Below are 23,324 nucleotides of genomic sequence, written 5' to 3'. Positions count from 1 at the left end.
AGTTTTGATCACTTTGTAACTAAGTTAAAATTGTAGGTGAAGGGGTGTGCTTATGCAAATTCCGAGAGACTGTGTTTGTGGGGATTGACAGTTAAGGCGGGTGGGGGAGTCACGTCATCATCTCCCCTCCCATTTACCTCAAGTTAATACACACGCTGTATCTAGACTTTCAACACACTGAATCCTCCAGGCACTACTTACAAAAGGTCACATTGACAAGCGTGTTACGCTATTTTTAAAATCTTTCCTTTTCTTAGCACAAGCACAGCTGAGAAGCTTCGATGCATGTGCTCCATAACGCGTTGAAAAATAATGCATTTAATCACACTTTGCATTACAAGCAAAGGGAGCTTTGTCAATGCATGATTTCCTGGTACACCGATTACATTGATCAGCGCATCCCGATTCATTTTACCCTCGCACCACCTTAGTTTGAGAAGAAGTATGAAAAAATATGAGGTTAACACAGAAAAACAGATCACCAATTCAAGCTTTATGAATAATCGATTCGCCATCAATAATTGTTTTGGTAAAGCCATCCTCCTTCCATTTTATAATTTTTCCGCCACTAGCCATGATTAAATGAATGGTAAAAAGTAAGAGCGAGGGTGACTTATTTAGGCAGGAATATAAATGATAGCAACACTCATGACAATGTCAATCATGTTACGTTATTATTAAAATGTTTCCTTTTCTTTTTCATTACTTCTTTAACACACAATACTTCTCCGCTGGTAGCGGGTATTTTGCTATATATATAATATATGAATGACCTCCAAAGAGCTGAGACTTTTGATATCATGAACGTGTCTGCAAAACTGTGGTCTCCTGCCCAGCAAAGTCGAGCAGCCAGCGTGCATAGCTGTGCCGGCCTTTGAGACGCTGACTGTGCTTCTGCCTTAAGTCAAAGTGAGCACTTTTAATTTTTTTCATCCGCCCCCTGAGCTATAGCCCAGACAAGTGCAAACACGGGACCCCTTTTCTACACCACGGCAAAATAATATTAAGGCGATTCACACTTTCTTTTGCACGTATACGATTATCAGGTCCTTAGCTCAGATTATGAACACACGCATACGAGTGGAGGACTCACAGTGCCATCACAGCCGATTAATGGCGGGGACGTCTCACCAGTCTACACAAGACCCACCGCGACTGTCGCCAAAAGGCGATCATAACGTCAGCGAACACATCTCTCTATACTATATAAAAGAAAAGGCAACTTTCCTTTCTTTACACCTTTTTTCCTTTTATCCCAAACCAAAGCCTTTCTCTCTTAACACGGCAGAGGACACAAAAATAATTTTCTTTAAATGCCGGTAAGGCACATTACCAGAGGCACAAATTTGAACATTCACATAGAAAATGTAATTTCTATACCACAGCCGTCATGTAGCGCCTTTCAAAAGGGATCTACTACCGAGAGATGATCCATATACATTTTAGCTGCTGTTAGTTACTTACCTGTTTTGTTACACAGTCTTTAAAATGTAGTTTACCCGCAACCACTCTGGTAGTGCTCAATGTACCTGTACTTCTTAAAACGTTAATGTTTTACTGTTTAATAACTTATAGACTATATTTCATTATTTTTCCCTTGCACTCAGTGACCAAAGCTATACACACACATATAGACACATACAAACATACACACAAGTATATGTATACTAGCAAAATACCCGCGCTTCGCAGCGGAGAAGTAGTGTGTTAATGAAGCAATGAAAAAGAAAAGGAAACATTTTGAAAATAACGTAACATGATTGTCAATGTAATTGTTTTGTCACTGTTGTGAGCGATGAGTGTTGCTGTCATATATATATATATATATATATATATATATATATATATATATATATATATATATATAATATAAATATATATATATTTACACACACACACAAACATATATATATATACATATCTATACATATACACATATATACATACATATATATATCTACATATATATACACATACACACACACACATAAATACAGACACACATACATACATACACACACACACACAAATACAGATATATATACATACATACACACACACACATATATAAACATATATATACATATACATACATATCTACATATATACACACACAGCTATTTCGTATCAGTGCAATACGCTGTTTGTTAAAACGGATTACACCCGCTCTTACGTGCAAGTCTGCGTGGATATTATGAACTATCGTATTTGTTCAAGTTCTATTTAAATTTTAAATAGAAGGAATTTTTATTTAGTCGACAGAAATATCTTTGGTAGGAATGGTAAAAACAGACAGGAATATTATTCCTGAATAAATCAACTCAAACCTTAAACAACTTATAATATTTTGCTCTCCATAAAAATATATCCTGTCTAAATTATACAAGTTAGAAATAAAGTAAACGTTAAAAGAACAAACATTCAAATTTCTTTACTCTTATGTAATTTTATATTTTATAAAAATAAACTTAGATTTTAAATATCCCAAAAGATTTTGCTCTCCATAAAAATATATCCTGTCAAAATTATACAAATTCAAATATGAACATGCTGCATAACAAAACCTGGAAATATAAATAAAATGTGTTCCTTTCAGCAATAACAAATCAAATCATTCAGTTGTCTTTGCTCATATGTCATTTTAGAGCTGGACGCCTGGCATCTTTTTTTGGCAACAAGTTTGTTTCTGTTTGGTGTGAGGTTCTGTGTTGTGGAGATTCTCAGGATGGATTGCAGGTGCTCATCAGTGAGGCGACTCCTGTGTGCTGTTTTGTTAGTCTTTATCACTGAGAAGAGCTTCTCACACAGATATGTGCTACCAAACATGCACAAGGTTCGAGCCGCATGTAGACGGACTTTTTTTGTTCTTCAAGTCACCAAAGCGCCGTGCAAACTCAGTGCGCTCAGTTTATCAGCAAAGTGCGATTTGGGAACACCGTAGTGACGACTTGGTTTAACATTACTTGGCAACAGGGAAAGTGGGGCAAGGTGCACTGGTCCATTTGTGTCTCCCATAAAAGCAGCTTCACTTGAAATCACTTTGTGATTGTGCACGGGTAAAAACGTCCGCTGAAGTGTCAGATTCTTATTTAATTCTTCTGCTTTCTGTATCTTCTGCATTGCATTCAGGTCTTTCAGGTTACCCTGATGTTTTGTTTTATAGTGCCGTCTTAGATTAAATTCTGTAATTACAGCCACATTAGCTCCACAAATGAGACACACGGGTTCAGTAAACATATACTCAGCCTCCCATCGGTTTTAAAGGCTCTATTTTCAGAATCAACTTTTCTCTTCAGCATCGTGTGAGCTAGCTTCGCAATAACTTGCAGCATCTTAAGGTAGACTTGATTAACGCGGTAACTGTTCGGCAAGGCAGCTGAAGCGCTGCATTATGGGATCTGTAGTTTATTGTGTTACCAGCGCTTCATATACCCGGGCTTTAATAACAATAATACAGTATATAAAATGATCTCATGGGCGGATATAATTACGCCGGGCGGATGTGGCCCATGCCCTTGAGTTTGACACATATGGACTAAATAGAACTTGAAAAGATATATTTTTTCAAATGTGATCTCGCAATTCAGATAGAGTTGACGCGCACTACAGCCTGCATGCATCAATAAGTCATCCTCCCCTTGCCCTTACTTTTTTACCGTTCATCTAATGAATACACTGAGTATGGCTTTACCAAAACAATCACTGATGGCGAATAAAGTATCCATTATTCGAGTATGTAGATCGGGTTATATATATATACATATATATATATACCCGCGTATCGCAGCGGAGAAGTAGTGTGTTAAAAAAGGTAGAAAAAGAAAAGGGAACATTTTAAAAATAACGTAACATGACTGTCAATATACAGTATTTGTTTTGTGAGTGTTACTGAGTGTTGCTGTCATCAAGGATTTGATTATCATTATTTCTTTCAATCAGGTTCGTATTTGTAGGATGTGTTGTGTTCAAGTTACATTCCGTGTTTGTCAATCGTTGTAAAGAGGACAGGTTTCATTCATCGATTCGTTTCTTACTGCATCAATAAACAGCTCGTCTTCTTCTTTATCTGAGACCTGACACACTGCATGCACGGGTTTTTTACACTGTCTTCCTTTAGCGGACATTGACTTTTCCAACGTGTGCTTTGTTTCGCAGTAGTTGGATTTATGAATATGCTTGTATGTATGAGACGCTTCATATTTTTTGCTGCCTTTTCAATTGTGTAATTCGGTTTTTGTTCAGCACTCTTTGGAACTGTTGCCTTTTATCTGTGCACTGCGTCAGTTCACGTGAGCCGCTCGGTGTACATGCATCGAAGGTTCCCAGCTGTGCTGGTGCCATCTGGTGCTATGTCCGTGGCTGTATTTAATGTTACCTTAGTCCTGGCACTTAAAACTTTCTCTCGCAGTTTCGCTGAGTTTGTGTCAAACACCACCCTGACCATCTCATCTTCCTCTCCATAAGCACAGTCCTTAACCCGTGAATATTTAGTGGCAGTTTGCTATTGGATTGCCGCTGACGGACGGCCTTATATGGGCAGGCACTAAATTACAAACGCCAGCGGCAGCCTGTCTATGAACTTAATTTAAAGTGTAGGTTTACACCGTACTTTGTTTCCGAAGTAGCAGAACTCATCAATATGGTTGCATATGTCACTCGCTCGCTTCTTATTGTTTCGCTGCATTCTCAATTATATAATGCATGTTTTCAGCGCTTTTTGAGGTCTTCCTGGTTTTCTATGTACTGCGTGATTACGTGGGAGGCGTGATGATGTCACACGAAACTCCCCCACGGCGTTGAAGCTCATCTCCATTACAGTAAATGGAGAAAAACTGCTTCCAGTTATGACCATTACGCGTAGAATTTCGATATAAAACCTGCCCAACTTTTGTAAGGAAGCTGTAAGGAATGAACCTGCCAAATTTCAGCCTTCCACCCACACGGGAAGTTGGAGAATTAGTGATGAGTCAGTGAGTGAGTGAGTGAGTGAGTGAGGGCTTTGCCTTTTATTAGTATAGATATATATATACACACACACCCCTATCTAGATTATATATATATATATATATACACACACACACACACACACACACACACACACACACATACATACATACATACATACATAAAAACATATATATAATTTGTGTGTGTAGATATGTATATAGATATGTAGATATGAAGATATGTATGTGTATATATATATGTATATTATATATATATGTGTGTATGTGTGTGTGTGTATATATATATATGACAGCAGCAATCCAAGCTGTGAGAAAACAGTAAAAAGGAGGCGTGTCAGACGTTGTGGTACATTTTCTGATGCAGCTACCAAAAACAACTTTGTGTCGCTGCCACCAAATACACAAAACAATTACTTTGACAATCATGTTACATTATTTTTAAAATGTTTCCTTTTCTTTTTCATAACTTCTTTAACACATGACATCGCAAGCTGGTATTTTGCTATATATATATATATCACAGCGACACTCATAACAGTGACAAAACAATTACATTGACAATCATGTTACGTTATTTTCAAAATGTTTCCTTTTCTTTCTCTTTCCTTCTTTAACACACTACTTCTCAGCTGACAAGCTGGTATTTTGCTATATATATATATATATATATATATATATATATATATATATATATATATATATATATATATATAGATAGATAGATAGATAGATAGATAGATAGATAGATAGATAGATAGATAGATAGATAGAGATATATATAGATAGATAGATAGAGATATATATAGATAGACAGATAGAGATATATATATATATAGATAGATATGAGAACAACATAGATAGATAGATAGATATGAGAACAACACTCATATCAATGACAAAACAATTACATTAACAATCATGTTACGTTATTTTTAAAATTTTTCCTTTTCTTTTTTGTACCTTCTTTAAAACACTACTTCTCCGCTGCGAAGCTCGGGTATTCTGCTAGTCTTCTTCTATAAAGCACATTAATTTACAGCCCTGAGATGTTACAAATGGAGTTTGCCCGCTTTCGACGAGATATTTCATGAGGAAATATCCGTCATACCCCTTAGAATTGTGAGCTATGAACGTGTAATCTTTGTATTTCAGACATCGATATCTGTGAAAGAACTTTGCTACGCAGTCCTCGCCGGACCGTCTCCACGATTGACCGTTCCAATGCATGCAGTGGATGTAATTGGGGATGTGAGTACCGTCATCTTGAAGGTACTCAAAATCGTAAAACATGTATTTTTAGTGGTTTGGTCTTTGCGGTAAGCTTTGAATAAAACACTGATGATTTTCATCTGACTCTTTCACGACCGCTGTACAAACGCGACAGTGTTTGGGTCGACACTTGTGAGGTTTTGAACCGGCTTTCAAGCTGTATCTCTCATAACAGAGAGCGCAGACTTTAAAGACGTCGCAGATACTTTCAGACCGACACGTCTTTTCATTCCATTTCGGTGTTTTGTGGAGCTCGAAGCAAACCCTTGATCGACAGAAACGACAACAGTCGGGACATCGAAAAGCCTCCCCGTCAACCAAATGACAGTTTGTAGATAAAAAGATGTCACAGTGCTGTTCGCAGCGATGTCGTGACGGTATAGAATATCCCGTGTAACAGAAATCGCAGACATAGGAAAATCCCAGAAAGCCTTTTAGATTCAAAATACCGTAATAATGCTCCTGGTGCAAAAACAGGAACGCCGTCTTTGGTTTTCTGACCCGGCACGTTTCAAATTTTAATAGAGCGCTGGTGTTCGGTTCCCTATACCAGACGATAATTTTAATTCCTAGTAGCCTCTCAAATTTTTCGACATCTGAAAACGTTGATAAACCGGCCCCGACGTGCAGACGGCGAGCCTCTTGTTCACACAATTTCTGATTGTTTCTAAACCTATCGTTTAATACAGCCAGCAAACCCCTGGCAAAACAACACTGATCATCCCAGTTAAAAGAGATCCATAGGTGCTTCCGTTTCTTTTGAAGGATTACATCGTTGAAAAGGGAACAGGCTTTACGCCTACCCCCGTCGCCACCAGATGGAACCCTAACCACCTGAACGATTAGCATCAGACTGGAATCGGCTAAAATAGTAGCGTGACTCTGGAGAAGTAATTCAATTTGATTAAAAAAGTCTTCAACAGAAAGCATGCCCGCGGGGGTTAGGGAAAAAACACTGGGGTTGAGAGATTCGGCACGTAATTCTAACTGAACTAGATCCATAGGATTCAAAGTGCTCGTAAAACTGTCTAATATTTGCTGAAGGGTCTCGTGTATATGATTAAAAACTTCGGCGAATGAATCAAGTGTGTAGGCCTCAGAAAAATTGAATCGGTGTCTAATCTCGATATTGTTATATTTTGGACGCCCCGTTATAGACAAATTATTGAATCGAGAGGTAGAGGATTGTGGGGAACTTACTGACGGCTCTGGAGATGACGAATTCACCATATGCGAGGTAGAGGGATGTGGGGAACTTACCGACGGCTCTGGAGACGATGGATTCACCGTATGCGAGGTAGATGGCTGTGGAGAGTTGGTTTCGAGACTCAAGTTTACCCCGGACGAATTAGTCACTCCTGATCCTGTCTGATGATGTGGGGCGGAAGTATCCGGCTCTTTTAAGTCATCAACAGGTGAGTGTTGAAGACTGATCTTACTAGGTCCTGAGTTCCCTGAGGTAGAAGGTTGTGGGGATTTCACGTTTGTGTTTAGGGCATTTGGTTGTTGTGAAGGGCCTGAAGACGTTCTGTCCTGAGAAGAGGTAATCTTCAAAAGCTCCAACAGAGCGTTAACTACGGCTATTTAATCAGAATTTAAAACCTGGAGCGAAGTATCAATGAGATCAAAATTGTCGACCGGATATGTCACTGGGGTTGGTGATTGAACAATTTCAGGTGATCGCGGATGGGTAGGTATTTTAGGGGGTTTTAAAGAATATTCAAGGTTATCAGACATCTTTTTTAATAGTCTCAGGTTTTCACTGGACGGCCTTTTCCTACCTTTGCGCCCTATAAGATGTTCACGGAAGCTGTCTGTACCACTGTCGCTGCTGTCGCGTTCGTTGCCGCTACCGCTAGACCCATTTTCAGGCATGACCTAAATTTAAGCAAAGGTTACAGTTATAAGCACAGAAAATAAAAATTTAAACAAAGGTTACAGTTATAAGCACAGAAAATAAAAATTTGCATTCAATGTTATTTTTAATGAAAAAAAGTAATATAAAACCTATCCTTTAATTTCTGGGTAGAACCTTGGAAAAAGTATACAGATGCAGCAAATGTAAACTCATGTCGGGTACGGAATTGTACCCAGGAGACTCTAATTCTATAAATTGCTCCAGTGCCCAGCGAAGAACGTCGCCCAACTGCACCAGTCTTTCGCGATGTCTTCGGGCATGGTCAGGCCGATGGGAATATCAGGATGAATAACGATTTCTTCGCCGAGATCCTCGCTCAGAGTGAAGCGATGTTGGTAATTTCCCCTTGGGATTAATAAAGTATCTATCTATCTAAACGCTGGCTAGAATTAGATGACGCCGACGATTGCGCTGGAGAATGCCCACGGCTTCTCTGAGAGGGTGTCAGAGATTGCCCACGGCTTCTCTGAGATGGTACCGGAGATTGCCCAGGTCTTCTCAGAGAAGGTGCTGGAGAATGCCCCAGGCTTCTCGGAGATGATGTCAGAGAATACCCCCGGCTGTTCTGAGATGGTGCTGGAGAATGACCCCGAATGCTGATCTCTGACGGGGTTGGTGTTTGTGGATTCTGCCTGCTTTCGTAAAGTGCTAGATTGTCTGAGCCTTGCAGCAATTGCGTTAAAACACCCGGGAGAGTTGAATCTGAAAATAAAATTATAACCTTCTCAGTTAAAGGACTCTTTTCACAAAATCTGCAGATAAGTGTGCTCCCCAAAGTTTCATCCATAAATTGAAAAGGACACTTACCATGACTGTACAAATCAGGGTAATCCCTTTGAGAAGTTTTGTACAGAATTTTCATCTACAAAAAAAATACATACCTATTTAAAATAACATTTCCCAATTCCAACTCTTGCAGTGGCTGAAACCAAATGCACGAGCTCCAATCCAGACACACACACACACACACATATACACAAGCTGATCTACACGTGCTTACACACACACACACACAGACACATCTCAACCGGTTAATTAACACAGAATGTTTTAATACGCATCATCCCTATTCATCCAAATAGTCTACTTGTAACTACCCGAAGCACTTTAACAAATTGCATGAGCAGCCCCTAAACTAAGTTGGATAAAATCATTTTCAAAATAATCGGGTCTCAAGGTCTTTAAATATAATCTCATAAATACAGAAACACGTCATAATATTCATTTACCCGATGATTCAACAATACTTTTGATACGTCTAAAATCACCCGGACTTTTGGAGGCCCTAGTATGTATTACATTTCATTTAGCAAAGCTCATGTGCGAAAGCTAGTAATCGCAGGCACGACAAGAGTGCACATGCACACACGTACGCACATAGACACGTTGTAAACATTTTATCATTTTAATAAAAATTCTCACCTGGGCAATCAAAATCGATTCGCGATTCTACTTGTGTATATATAACTCTACAGAAAAGAAAATAAAGGAATCAACCGCACATTTTGAAATAACTTTATTGTATTCCTGGACATTTTCCATTACAACCCAGTAATTATACTCAAATATTCACTCACGCACGTCGTTCATGCAGTTAGTTAAGACACGTTTATAGACTCATCATCCCATTTCATGAGCGGATCAGCCCAGAAGAAGCATGTTATAAACAGTTTTATATTGACAAACACGTAAGCGCTTATACATGCACGCGCGCGCTACCGCCGATACACGAAGGCTCGGCCTAAATGCTAATAAGCATGCCATGCGTGTATTAAACAAGATATATTAAAAAAGGTTTTTACCATTTTGCGAATCGACTGGTATGAACAGCTCTAAAGAAAAAATATAAGAATTCAGACCTCAGTTTTTAAAACATGTTCATTTAACGCGTATAAGAATCATGAATAGCCTTACCTGGGGGTCGTTGATGATGGCTGTTGCAGATTCGTCTGTATGAAGAAAAATTAGGTTTCATTTAGATGTAGTCATTAAAATTATAATACATTATTCTAATAAATTCGTGCTGACAAACCGTATTGGGAGAAATTCATCTTTCTTGTTCTGAACGAAGCGTAGAGAAATGGGTTTGGGGTCCGACAGCGGCTTATTTATATACCCGAAAGAGCTGGCTGTTTTGGAATGTGACCCCTGTGATCTGTAATATCAGATATTTTCCCCAATCATTTTAACCGGACATCCGTGTAATGGCCTTTGTCCGGTGTCTAAATACAACAACTTTCGGCGGACGCTAAAAAAGTCTGGAATTTGCTTAATAGATATGTTTAAACATCTGTACGTATCTCCGTAAGACCTTTTTCACCTTTCCCAAAGTTTTGATCCGGCCACGAGGTTAATGGTTATCCGGAATTTGATTAATAGATTCAGTTGTAACTCGTAGATTTGATTAAACAGACGCACGCATCTGTTTTGCTCCGACCACAAGGTTAAGGGTCATAAACGGCCTGAGCGGTCCTAACGTCTGAAGTATGATTCCGCAGAGCCCACATCCCAACTCCGCCGCCTGGAGCTAAGGTAGTGGGTGTTGCGCTTTCGAAAAAGCGGTTTTGGGAGTATTTTTAAAGTTCCTTTCTCTAGCCCGAGATATCCGATCTGATTAAGGCATTCAAACTTTTAGAAAAAACTAACCGGATTTCTTCATGAGGGGAGGATTAACATGGTTGAAATTGGATAGAATAGGGGTTTGTTTTAGATCAATTTTAATACAAATTATAAATATATTAATTCATATAGCATTTAGACATCTCAAACGTAATTTAAAAGGGTTCTGCTGCATCTTATTTAACTGTGTGTGTGTGTGTATGAGGGGCTTATATCGAACTAGTTATCTCGTGTTTTACCTTTAAAACACGGTCCCGTATCAGAGAATTTCCAGTTCCTGCATAAATTCACACCTGATCTGACGCTGTTCGTTTTCAAATAATATTGCATTAGTGCGATTATATTTTCACATGTATTGTCTCTTTCTTTCAGGTGTGTAATAGAAACCACAGCATAGAGAGAAGTGTGTACATTGCTTCTTACAGGAAAAGGCGATGGAAAAAGTGCACTTGAATAAAAGTGCACTTTTGTTATACTTTACACCAATATATGTTCCTGTGTTTGAACGACACGGGCAGATGGGGAGTGTCTGATTATTGCATATAGCGCCGAAGTTACTGCTCTTTACCATTCTTTCCTCTGCATGTCCTGGAGTACAAAAGAAACAGCATACAGCAACATGCGGGGACTGGCAGGAACACTCAATAAAACTGAATAAAAAGAAAAGCAAGTGACAGTGAGATACAAAGAAGGCAGCTTCGCCAGCGTTTGTGTGTCAGAACCCGGTTGGTGGGTGGGGCGTTAATATGCATCGTGGTACACTGCAGAGCTATAGCACGTCTTTAGTGAAAACAGCCGTGTCAGATGGGGTTGTATGGATTGATTGTGAACGCGACTGAGAGAATGAAAAGTGAATTAAAAAAAAGCTAACCTTTACAAGGATCATAAATTGCACCGGCTGTTACAGACTGAAATCCAGTGTATGCTTTCATTCTAAAACAGTAAGACTAAGAGCAGTTTACTTTTTAAAACGAAGTGGCGCAGGATCGAACTCGTGACCTTTTGATTCCCAAGCGGGAACTAATTCTATTGAACCACAGAGGCAGTTACAATAAACTGCTGTCAATGTCGCATCTTAAGGCGGATTTTTGTTTCTGCAGTTATATTTTTGAATAAAAGCGCAATTGTGTTATTCTTGTGAAAATGTTTCTTTGCTATTTGGACTTCAAGCTTCATACATTATATAGTTTATGCCTACATTTTGTCATCTACTACTAGAATATAAAAAACATTTCTTTTTTAACAATGTGTTGACACAGATTACTGTAGAAACGGAACAGACATGAAATGTGTGTGATCCAAATAACAATCTATTATTTCCACTCTAAAACTTCACTTCACTCCCAGATACTCAATCAAGGCATGAGCTGAGTGAAGTTCGTGCACGTTCTAAATTGGTGGGGGGATGGAATAGCCTGCTGCTCCTAGCTTCTCTTTATCAGCACATTTAGAAGACAAAGGGCGCTGGCGGAGAGGTGTGAAGGGATTTAAGAAGCAGTTTAAGGTGGGACGGAATTACGAGTTTTTTCGTAGGCTCTGGTAATTCTAGTGCTAAGACTATAAAATGACATCAAAAATTCAATGTCTCCATGATGGGACAGTTAACTTTGTGAGTTGGAATGTTAATGGCCTGAATCATTAATTAAAAAGAAAGAAATTATTCTCTCACCTAACAGGTTTAAACGCTAAAATAGTATTTTTACGGGAGACCCACTTACTAAGCAAGGATCAGTTCCGGTTGGAAAAGGACTAGACTGGGCAAATGTTCCATTCTAGCTTTACAAAGAAAACTAGAGGTTTTGGAATTCTCATACATAGAACAGTCTCATTTGTAGCTTCAGATGTGGTATCTGATCCTGAAGGTAGATATGTGATGGTCATTTGCAACTTATTTAACTGTAAAATGATTTTGATAAATGTTTATGCACCTAATGTCGATGATAAGGAATACATGCAAAATGTATTTGCATCCATTTCCAATGTGAACACTCATAAAATTATAATGGCTGGGGAGTTTAATTGTGTTTTAAATCCACTCTTAGATAGGACTCCCGTCATGGGGGGATGAGATCTAACATTTCAAAGACAATTACACAGTTTGTAACTGACCACAACTTATCAGACCCCTGGAGGTTTCTAAGCCCAAACTCAAGAACATATTCTTTCTACTCACCAGTACATCAATGTTACTCAAGAATTGATTATTTCTTTTTATATAATAATTTTTTGCATATGATGAAATCTTGCAAGTACAATGCTGTTGTTATTTCAAACCATGCACCTCTGATCTTGGAGCTAAAGTCACTATGCCCACACACTCACCTAGCAGATGACTGTACAGAATTTATATCCAAACAAATCAGTTTCTTCCTAGAGTCAAATACATTAATAATAGTTAATAATTATTGGTTGTTCCTGCCTCGCCCTGCTTCACTGGGACTGGTGTGAAGGACAGAACAATTAAATATGTACTATGAAGATAGATAGATATTTCAATGTTCCTTAAAAGTTTTGAGGAATCACTCTAAGCTTACAGGTGGCTTAACATCTATTACAGAGCTGATTGTGTTGCGATCGGTTAGTTGGAGAAAGAAAAGGAAGGACATGAATTGGAGGTTAGTACGTTTGAAAGAGACAGTACTGCAGGGGGGGGGCATGCCAATATATATTGAATATAAAACAGAAAGAGTAAATAACGACACAGCTAAAATCGCAGCGGCAAATTTACAAAAGTTAAACGCTTGTGTCATGAGCACAAGGCAGCTATGCAGTTTCCGCAGCGGACGTGGCCATCCGCCGTGCATAAGATACCATAATGACATTGGTGGGTGAAGGAGCCACCGATTCTTCCTCTGCCCAGGGCCGCCACGAGCCTAGAGCCACCCCTGAGTACTGCTGCAATAAATTATTACATTAAAGGTCACGCACAATCACTGCGCCGTGAAACCCATGTTTAATAATGTGCTTTAACTCCTATCATCATGAAAATGATATCACATATACATCTCAGTATTCTAGTTATTCAGAGGGTTGTAATATCACGAATGTAATGGATTCTGTGTCCTGTCAGAGGAAGAGAGCCGGTTTAAGAAGCACGTAATAATTCACACACATAGAGCACATAGAAGATCACATACAAAACAAAGCATTTAAAATGCTACTTCTATTTACGATGTGATATGAGAAACTGGTTAATTAAACTATTATGATATTCTACTTTAATGACAAAATAATGAAATAAATAAGTGGAAATGTCGATATTGAAGTTAACATTTTGTGCTTTTTCCCACTGTGTGCCTTTTTTTTTCTCTGTACCCTAATAAGCTTTCATATGACATTCAGATAGTGGGCTACAATTCGGCTTTTCATGCCGACTTTGATATGTGACAACTTCTTTTTTATTTCCGGCACTGTGCGACTTTTTGAACATGAGCTTTCAAGTTTCTCCAACACACTGTCACTCGATCAACTTCCTTTTGTTGATTACACCACAGTTTAAATTAACACATAGTATATTTTTTCTTTACCTCCACATGGTATTTGCTGAAATTCTTATATTTTCCCTTGTGCTTTTCTACCTGTCCTTTTTCATTGTCTTTTCACAGAAGGCTCAGCTTAAGGGCTATTTATATTGATTTGCATATTCAAAAAGGCGTAATTCTGGGGAGAGTTGAGGTGGGACAGAAGGTGCATGCACTAGTGTTACTTTTCACGCTGACCAGGATTTATGTAGCGGAAGAACGTGGAAGTTGGCGAACGCACAGATTCCTGCATTTGGGTTTCTCTGTGCGTAAGCACATTTTGGCTTTTGTGCTTACATCATGTTACTTCTTTAAATTCTCTGCTTTGTGCCCCAATAAATGCAAGTTATCAGCAATATACTAATAACCCAATTGTACTTCACTCACTTAGAATATGTAGAAAGCATTTTAAGATGGAGAAGCTTTTATCTGTGGCACCTCTGCAAGAGAACCACCTTTTTCAACCCTCGTAAACATATGTAATTTTTAATATCTGGTAAAGATTTGGGATTAAATTGCTTAGAGATCTTTATATACACAACATCATTGCATTCTATTAACAATTACATTCCATATCAAACTTTCCAGCTACACATTTCTTTCACTATCTTCAAATTAGGAACTTTGTTTAACAGAACCTGCCTGATTTTCCTCATCTTGCACTCTCCTTCATGCTGGAAAAAATATTGCTCAATTTCGAGGACTTGGACACCATCTCAGCAATATATAAAACTATTTTACAGTCCCTCCCTTTTAAATATCCAAGAGGACAATGGGAAAAAGATCTTTTAATCAATATATCAGAACAGGAGTGGAAGGTAGCAATGCAGGGAATTCACTCGAGCTCCATATGTGCAGAGAATACAATTATCCAACTCAAAATTATAAATCGAGCACATCTGTCTCGCCTAAAACTGTCCAAAATGTTTCCAGGGCAGGATCCAACCTGCAAACGCTGCAATGAAGTCCCAACCTCACTGGGTCGCATGTTTTGGGCCTGCACCAAATTAACATCATTTTGGACCAAAATTTTTAAGTGCCTTTCAGACAGCCTCGGTGTCACAATCCCTCCTAATCCATTAACAGCTGTGTTTGGTGTCCTTCCAGATGGGTTTAAAGTGGAGAAGTCAAAGAAACTGTGATTGCATTCACTACACTTTTGGGACGCAGACTTTTTTTGATAAACTGAAAAAATCCTAACTCACCTCTTTTAAGTCAGATGGGAAACCGAAGTTTTATACTATTTGAAATTGGAAAAAATCATATTCAGTTAGAGGATCTGTACAGAAATATTTCAAAACCTGGCACGATATAATCAATAATATTTTAGAATAAGTGCTTAAGGCACCGAGGAAGCAATTATCTTCGTATTTCTTTTTCTTCTCCATCCATCTCTATTGCCCTATAAAACTCCTCAATTTAGGTATATTTCCAGGCCTTAAGTTTTACCTTGTTGGCCATGCTCTCTCTCTCTCTCAGGGATGGGAGTCGATTTGTTTTTCAATCCTATTTTTTTGTAAAAATTGATCTATTTGTATGGAATGATTAGAATAAAATTAATAAAATTAAAAAAAGAAAAACAAAGAAAATGGTTGGCTATCTAAAATGACAAATTGCAATTATTTTATGAGAAATACTTGATTTTATTTCTGTCAGTGCTGCGCGTGCCATCAGTTTAACATATTCTATGGCATGAAATCGATAGACCAGTCAACCAACTACAAGCTGATTTCAGAATAATGAGAAAAAACTGAACAATTTTAATTCAAGACTGATTAATTTGTGTAACGCTACTGTTTATTTCAGTTGTATTTCTTCTTCATAGCACTCTTCACTGAGTGCAGGCTTGGACTGCTTGATGATTGCAGCCATAACAGAGATAATAATTCTATACATGAACACACACATTGGATCAAACAGAGAGTAAAACCTGGCAAATTTTACTTTACTTAACATAAATATGTCCTGAAATTAGATACCTGTAAACATTATAATGGTGAATATAAATGTCACCAGTGTGTCACAAAGGTGACCAGTCTCAGTGTCACCTGCCACTCCCCTATAGAGCTGAAACACCAACAACTGCGCTCTTCCTCGGTTTTCTCATCTTCTAATTTTTCTCCGAGGTCACAGCATCATCTATAGGCCCTCGCATGGAGGCGTCAATCATCCATTGCTCTCTTTTGCTTTGGTGATTTAAAGAAGCCATTTTGATGTTTGTTTTTGTGTCAAGTTGTTTTAGTTTAATTGAGGACAAATGTCAGGACACAGTCTTATTATTATTGAAAGTGCATTTTTCATGCTTGGCGTGGCATTGTGTTATGTACAGGACCCTCCATTATGGCTATGACAAAGAAACATTTTTCTTTCATTTAACCATTTGCTCCACAGTTTAAAATTACAAATTAATTAATTCAATTGTGATTAAAGTACACATTACCGATTTTCATTTAAGGGGATCTGCAAACATTTCAGTTAATCCTTGTAGAAATGACAGCACTTTTTCTATATTGATGCCCCCCATTTCAGGACACAAAAACATTTGGGACAATTGGTGTCACAGGTGTTTGTGATTCCTCAGGTGTGTTTCATTGCCGTAGTCAAGCAGGAATAAGACACCTCAGCTGGTTTACTACCTTTGGACTCTGTAGTTGCCATTGTTCAACATGAGGACATGGGTTGTGCAAATAAATGTCAAATGAATGTTATGAAACTGAAAAACAATAATAAGACCATTCAAGACATCAGTAAAACATTTGGATGACCTAAACCAATCGTCTGGAATATCATTATGAAAAAATAATGCACTGGTGAGATTAGTAATTCCAAAGGGACTGGTAGGCCAATGAAGATCACCACTGCTAATGACAGAAGAAGTTGCTGCAGATTGCAGGTTGCATTTTGATCACAGCTTACATAGCCCAATGGTAATGATATTGCATGTATCTCTAACATCTTAAATATTCTAACCCATACAGATGGCATGACGTGCCTCAGGGTGACTGAGAGATTCCTCACCGGTCAGGCAGTTCACACTGAAAAGCCGCCATCGCTGAATAACTCATAGCTGTTAAGACCTGTAAGAGAACTGGGATTGTGTGATTTCTGTGTGATGGTCTCTGTAACGAAGGCTGCAGTTCAGCACACAATTCAAAGAGGATGACAGTAGGGAGTCTAAATCAGCTTAGAATTCAGTCATCATCATGAGCCAAAATGTCATTGAGATACATCAAAACTCACTCCTTATGTAGCCTGTCAAACATCAGAATGTGAAATGTGCAGTGAAATGAGATTTTCTATTCAGTTCTTCTTTTTGCCACCTGGAGTTGCTAAAATGCCAACACCACAAATGTCCACATAGGACTTATGAATGCTTAAACCTTGCGATAACTTTCAGCCAATTTTCACGGCAAGTTCTTGTTTTATAAATCCTGACTTTTGGATAAGAAATGGCTTACGTGCATGGCTTCCAAGAATGAGTAAATTTTATACATATGCACCTGGTGAGTAGCTGTAATAGAGAACGTAACATGAAAAAATGAAGTGTCTTTCCATGTGAAACTAATGTTTTATAATTGCTTATGACGATCAAAGGTTGTTCCTAATTTCAGCCATAATGTATTTATATGTGATTTAATGTTGAAGTAAGGCAGTGGATTGAAAATAAGCACTTTTTTCTTTTTCCTTTTAAACTTTATACAGGAAACAAAGATCACTGCAATGTGGAATGTGGCAGAGAATTCTCGGGCAGGAGTGCTCTTCAGATCCACAGTAGAGTTAACACTGGAGAGAAGCCGCATTGCTGTAATGAGTGTGGTAAACAGTTTTCAGATATAAGCAGTCTGAAGAAACATACTAGAGTTCACACTGGAGAGAAGCCATATTGCTGTAATGAATGTGGTAAACAGTTTTCACAAATGGACAATCTTCAGCTCCACACTAGAGTTCACACTGGAGAGAAACCATATTGCTGTAATGAATGTGGTAAACAGTTTTCACGAATGGACAGTCTTCAGCTCCACACTAGAGTTCACACTGGAGAGAAGCCATATTGCTGTAATGAATGTGGTAAACAGTTTTCACAAATGAGCAACCTTCAGAAACATGCTAGAATTCACACTCGAGAGAAGCCGTATTGCTGTAATGAATGTGGTAAACAGTTTTCAGATATAAGCAGTCTGAAGAAACACACTAGAGTTCACACTGGAGAGAAGCCATATTGCTGTAATGAATGTAGTAAACAGTTTTCACAAATGCACCTTCTTCAGAGACACACTAGAGTTCACACTGGAGAGAAGCCATATTGCTGTAATGAATGTGGTAAACAGTTTTCACAAATGATCAGTCTTCAGAGACACACTAGAGTTCACACTGGAGAGAAGCCATATTGCTGTAATTAATGTGGTAAACAGTTTTCACAAATGATCAGTCTTCAGAGACATACTAGAGTTTACACTGGAGAGAAGCCATATTGCTGTAATGAATGTGGTAAACATTTTTCACGAATGATCAGTCTTCAGATCCACACTAGAGTTTACATGGGAGAGAAGCCATATTGTTGTACTGAATGTGGTAAACAATTCTGTTAGAGGAGTTCTCTGCAGAGACACACCGGGATTCACACCGGAGAGAAGCACAACTGAACTGTCTTGACTGAAGAGTGCTGTTCACTCCTGCCTGGACAGTAAGCACATGTAACTGACTGGAATCCATCCTACAAAGTGTTGTGTCAAAAACAAATTAACACAGAGGAGAATCAGAAGTTTATATCCTTTATCCCTTTCCAGAAACTAAAAAAAGAACAGGGCGTCATACAAACCGCTTCTCACCAAAGGCTCTACAGCCTCCACCATGCGTCTAGCTCTGTTTTCATAACATACATATTACATATAGAACTATTAAAATATATTATACATATTTCATCAGAAAAAAAGAAAAAAAAATCTGCAATATACACAGCCTCACACAATAAATAATAGTTCAGCTTTATAATATTATATATTTTATTTTTATATAACAAAAAATAAAATAGCATACCTTTCCCAAAAAAATAAATAAATAACAGGGTGTCATACAAATAAATTCTCGCCAATGTTTATTAAATAATTAATCAAATCAATTACTAATAATCATAAACACAAACTATTAATACAAAATATATTCAAATGTAAGATAAAAAATATAAAATAAAATGTACATATTGCCATGTTGTACATCGTTCTGAATTATGTTAAAATGCTGTGGCAATACACTAAAAGAAGAAATGCTATTTTTTTTTTGTTTTGTTACTAAAACATACAAAACTGTATATAAGAACATAAGTTATTTAACACTTGAGAATTACCAAATAATAAACATGTCAATTAAATAGAATAAGAGTAGAAATTGGGGCTTGGGGAAAGCTGAAAATGCGACTTACCACTACAACATCCACCATGCGTCTGGGAGTTCATGAAGTCTGTGGGGTGTAACATTAATTAGCATCCCTACTACAAATACGATTGGTATGATACTAAGTACACAGGAAGAATTGCTTTTGGGGAAATTCATAACTAAAAGCTACAAAAATAAATAAACATATACATACATAAATAAAATATCTTACTTTGAGACATTCACTGATTTGTGCTTCACTGTTTGTTCAATTGTTTCTGTTACACGAAAGTGTTCAATAAATTAACTGAAATAATTTAACATTCAAGCAACTGATTATTAAAACTGTTTTGTATTAGAAAGCAATCACTGAGTTATTTCTGCTTTATACAAAACAATATAAATTTCCTTGAAAGAAATATGATAAATTGCAATTAATATAAAGTGACCTTTGATTAGAAACTTGAACTGTGCGAATAATTGCAATTGAATTTTTTAATCAAACAGCTGCCCTCAAGCAAATACATATAATTTGTAACATTTACAAATGTAAATCATAAAAAATGTGTACAATATACAGAGCAGTTTCTTGCACTATGCAGACTCGGCAGAAGCAGAGGGCCATTGAAGCCACTAAGGGCCTCCCAAGCTGTAAGTTCAGCCTCAGTATATTTAGGGAGTATGAACATTACCTGTCTGTTTGTAGCCAGATAAGCCCCATCATTGATTATCACCAGGCTTTCTTGTCGTGCAATGAATGACGTCTACCGACAGGTATGATGCGAGGACTCTCTGAGAGCCGCACATCACGTCAGGAGGAAAATAACAGGAGTGAAAGTTACATTGATACCTAAGATGGCATGAAAAACGTAAACAGAAGAAAATTCATGAAGAAAAATGTGCACAGAATAAAGGTAAAGCATTTTTTAACGATGCTGCAATGGATCAGTTGTGGGAGGAAACGAAGTAAAACAAATATGTTATTGTTCTTAAATAGAATTTTCAAATATGTTATTGTTCTTAAATAGAATTTTCTTGTAGCCTACTTGTATATTTACTCAAGTATTTTATTTGTCTGAGGCTTACTTTAACTCACTACATTTCAAAGGAAAAAAATCTGTGCTCCCTGCAATTAAAAAGTAAATAAAATATTCATAACTTACTATGTTGCCGACAAGTTTCTGCATTCTGAAAAATAGTGCAATATAGGTCATATAATTTTACTGAATTATTCTCATGTATATATGAAGTTGAGGGACCACCTTGTTATTTATTTTCACATTTTATCTCTTTGATTTCTGTGTATACAAAACATTAAGTACAAGAGTGAGAAGCTAAAGGAACAGCTCAGGCAACAACTGTGATGATTTAAACAGCGAAGATATCGTCAAACCAATGTGAAGCAACGGAGGCCTTATTAATGATATAAAAGATACAAGTAGGTCAGAAAATACGCCCCTTACAAGTGGCTGGCACAAAATCGAGCCTTGGTGAATGAGTCGCCTTTTGTCCCAGCCATAAAAACAAGAGGTGATGGCATTCAAAATTCACACTCCGATCTTAAAATCATGCAGAGGTAAGCGCGCTCACACGAACTGTTGTTTGACTTGCTATTTGGATAAACTGATTATTAAAATGGTAACTAAAAATGGATTATAATAAACTATGAATAAGCTACTGTTAATCAAAATATGGTAATCTCGTAAACGTGCAAAACAGATTTTTATTTATATTGAGAAACTTCTGAAAAAAATTAAAGGAACACTTTTTAATCCGAGTATAGCATCAAGTCAATGAAACTTGTGGGCTATTGATCTGCTCAGTTAAGTAGCAGAGGGGCTTGTCAATCAGTTTCAGCTGCTTTGGTGTTCATGAAATGAACAACAAGTCCACTAAGGAGGACAAAAATGAGACGACCCCCAAAACAGGAATGAATGGTTTAACAGGTGGAGGGAGGCCACTGACATTTTTCCCTCCTCATCTGTTTTGTCACTCGTTTTGCATTTGGCTATGATCAGTGTCACTACAGGTAGCATGAGGCCATACCTGGACCCTTCAGAGTGGGCACAAGTAGTTCAACTTCTCCAAGATGGCGCATCAATACGTGCCTCCCATTACCAGGAGGTTTGCTGTGTCTCCTAGCACAGTCTCGGGGGCATGGAGGAGATTGCAGGAGACAGGCGTTACTGTAGGAGAGCTGGATAGGACTGACTGTTATCAGCTCCGTTTGTCAAAGAGGAACAGGAAGAGCACTGCCAGAGGCCTACAAAATGACCTCCAGCAGGCAGGCCACTGGTGTGAATGTCTCTGACCAAACAATCAGAAACAGACTTTATGAGGGTGGCCTGAGAACCCAACGTCCTCTGGTGGGCCCTGTGCTCACTGCCTGGCACCATGAAGCTTTATTGGAATTTGCCACAGAATACCAGAATTGGCATGTCTACCACTGGCGCCATGTGCGTTTTGCAGATGAGATCAGGTTCACCCTGAGCACATGTGACAGACATGAAAGGGTATGGAGAAGCCTTGGAAAAAGTTATGCTGCCTTTAACATCGTTAGTATGACCAGTTTGGAGGTGGGACAGTGATGGTCTGGGGAGGTATATCTATGGAGGGACGCAAAGACCTCTATAGGCTAGACAACGACACCTTGACTGCCATTTGGTATTGGGATGAAATCCTTGGACCCGTTGTCAGACCCTATGCTAGTGCAGTGCGTCCTGGTTTCCTCCTTGTGCACTACAATGCCTGGCCACATTTGTTTATGAGAGTATGCAGGCAGCTAATGGAGGATGAAAGAATTGATGCCATTGATTGGTAAGGCTGCATTGATAAAGCAGGTTTTTTTTATTGTCGACGCGTCATAAACAGAACCTTCAATAGAGGCTCCAGTCACAAAGAACAACATTGGTTTTTGTAACTGCAATGCACTACATAAACGTCTGGGGGCAGTATCGCTTGTTATTGTTTGTCAAGACTGCACACAGTCGTACCAAAGAAAGCATCCAGGAGCTGTGATGCCACCGCCATCTCTCGAGAGGTAAGTTTTATCAAGTAAAATTAGTGTGACGTGTTAACGTTGATGTTTGTACTATAATGTGTATATCAAGGTTTTGACAATGATAGTTAACCTTTAAACTGACACATACTTGGTGTATAATGCACCCTTGAACGACAAATACTTTTTAGCTGCACATTTTAAGGAAACGTTACAATTCCAAAGAAAATGTGAAATTTTAATGGAACATGTATTTTTTTTTTCATGCAAAGAGCATCACAATTACTGCAACGCTGATCATTTTACACACTGCAAATAAACTGTAAAACTATATAAACAAATTACACTGTAAAAAATCTTATGTGCTATCTACTTAAAAAAAATATGGTAACAATATTGCACATATTATTTTTAAGCAGTTTTTAAGGCTTGATTTTTTTAGAAGAATTTACTTGAATAAATCATGTAAAGAATCCTAAATTATTTAGCCAGACGCATATTATTTTTAAGTAGTACTAGCAAAATACCCGCACTTCGCAGCAGCAAAGTACTGACTTAAAATTTTTTAAAGAAAAAAATTAAACCTTTCTAAACTGAGGGAAAATATACCAATAATTATTTGTTATGGATCTTTGTATACCACATTTTGAGTTCGGCCC

At 37.9% G+C, this 23,324-nt stretch overlaps 1 protein-coding gene across 1 annotated transcript in view; it reads left to right on the top strand.

Annotated features, from left to right (window-relative positions):
* The window catches only part of LOC120533406 (zinc finger protein 260-like), a 79,147-nt gene extending 59,884 nt beyond the window's left edge, over positions 1-19,263 (top strand). Inside the window, exon 5 of the mRNA XM_039760269.1 lies at positions 17,997-19,263. Coding sequence (XP_039616203.1) covers positions 17,997-18,694 — 698 coding nt within the window. The 3' untranslated portion in view covers positions 18,695-19,263. The remainder of the gene's footprint in view (positions 1-17,996) is intronic.
* Positions 19,264-23,324: the final 4,061 nt, after the last annotated feature.

The sequence above is a fragment of the Polypterus senegalus genome, chromosome 8 (genome assembly GCF_016835505.1).
Source record: "Polypterus senegalus isolate Bchr_013 chromosome 8, ASM1683550v1, whole genome shotgun sequence".
NCBI lineage: Eukaryota > Metazoa > Chordata > Cladistia > Polypteriformes > Polypteridae > Polypterus > Polypterus senegalus.
Note: the sequence above shows the minus strand (reverse complement) of the source record. Positions and strands in the feature narration are given on the sequence as shown.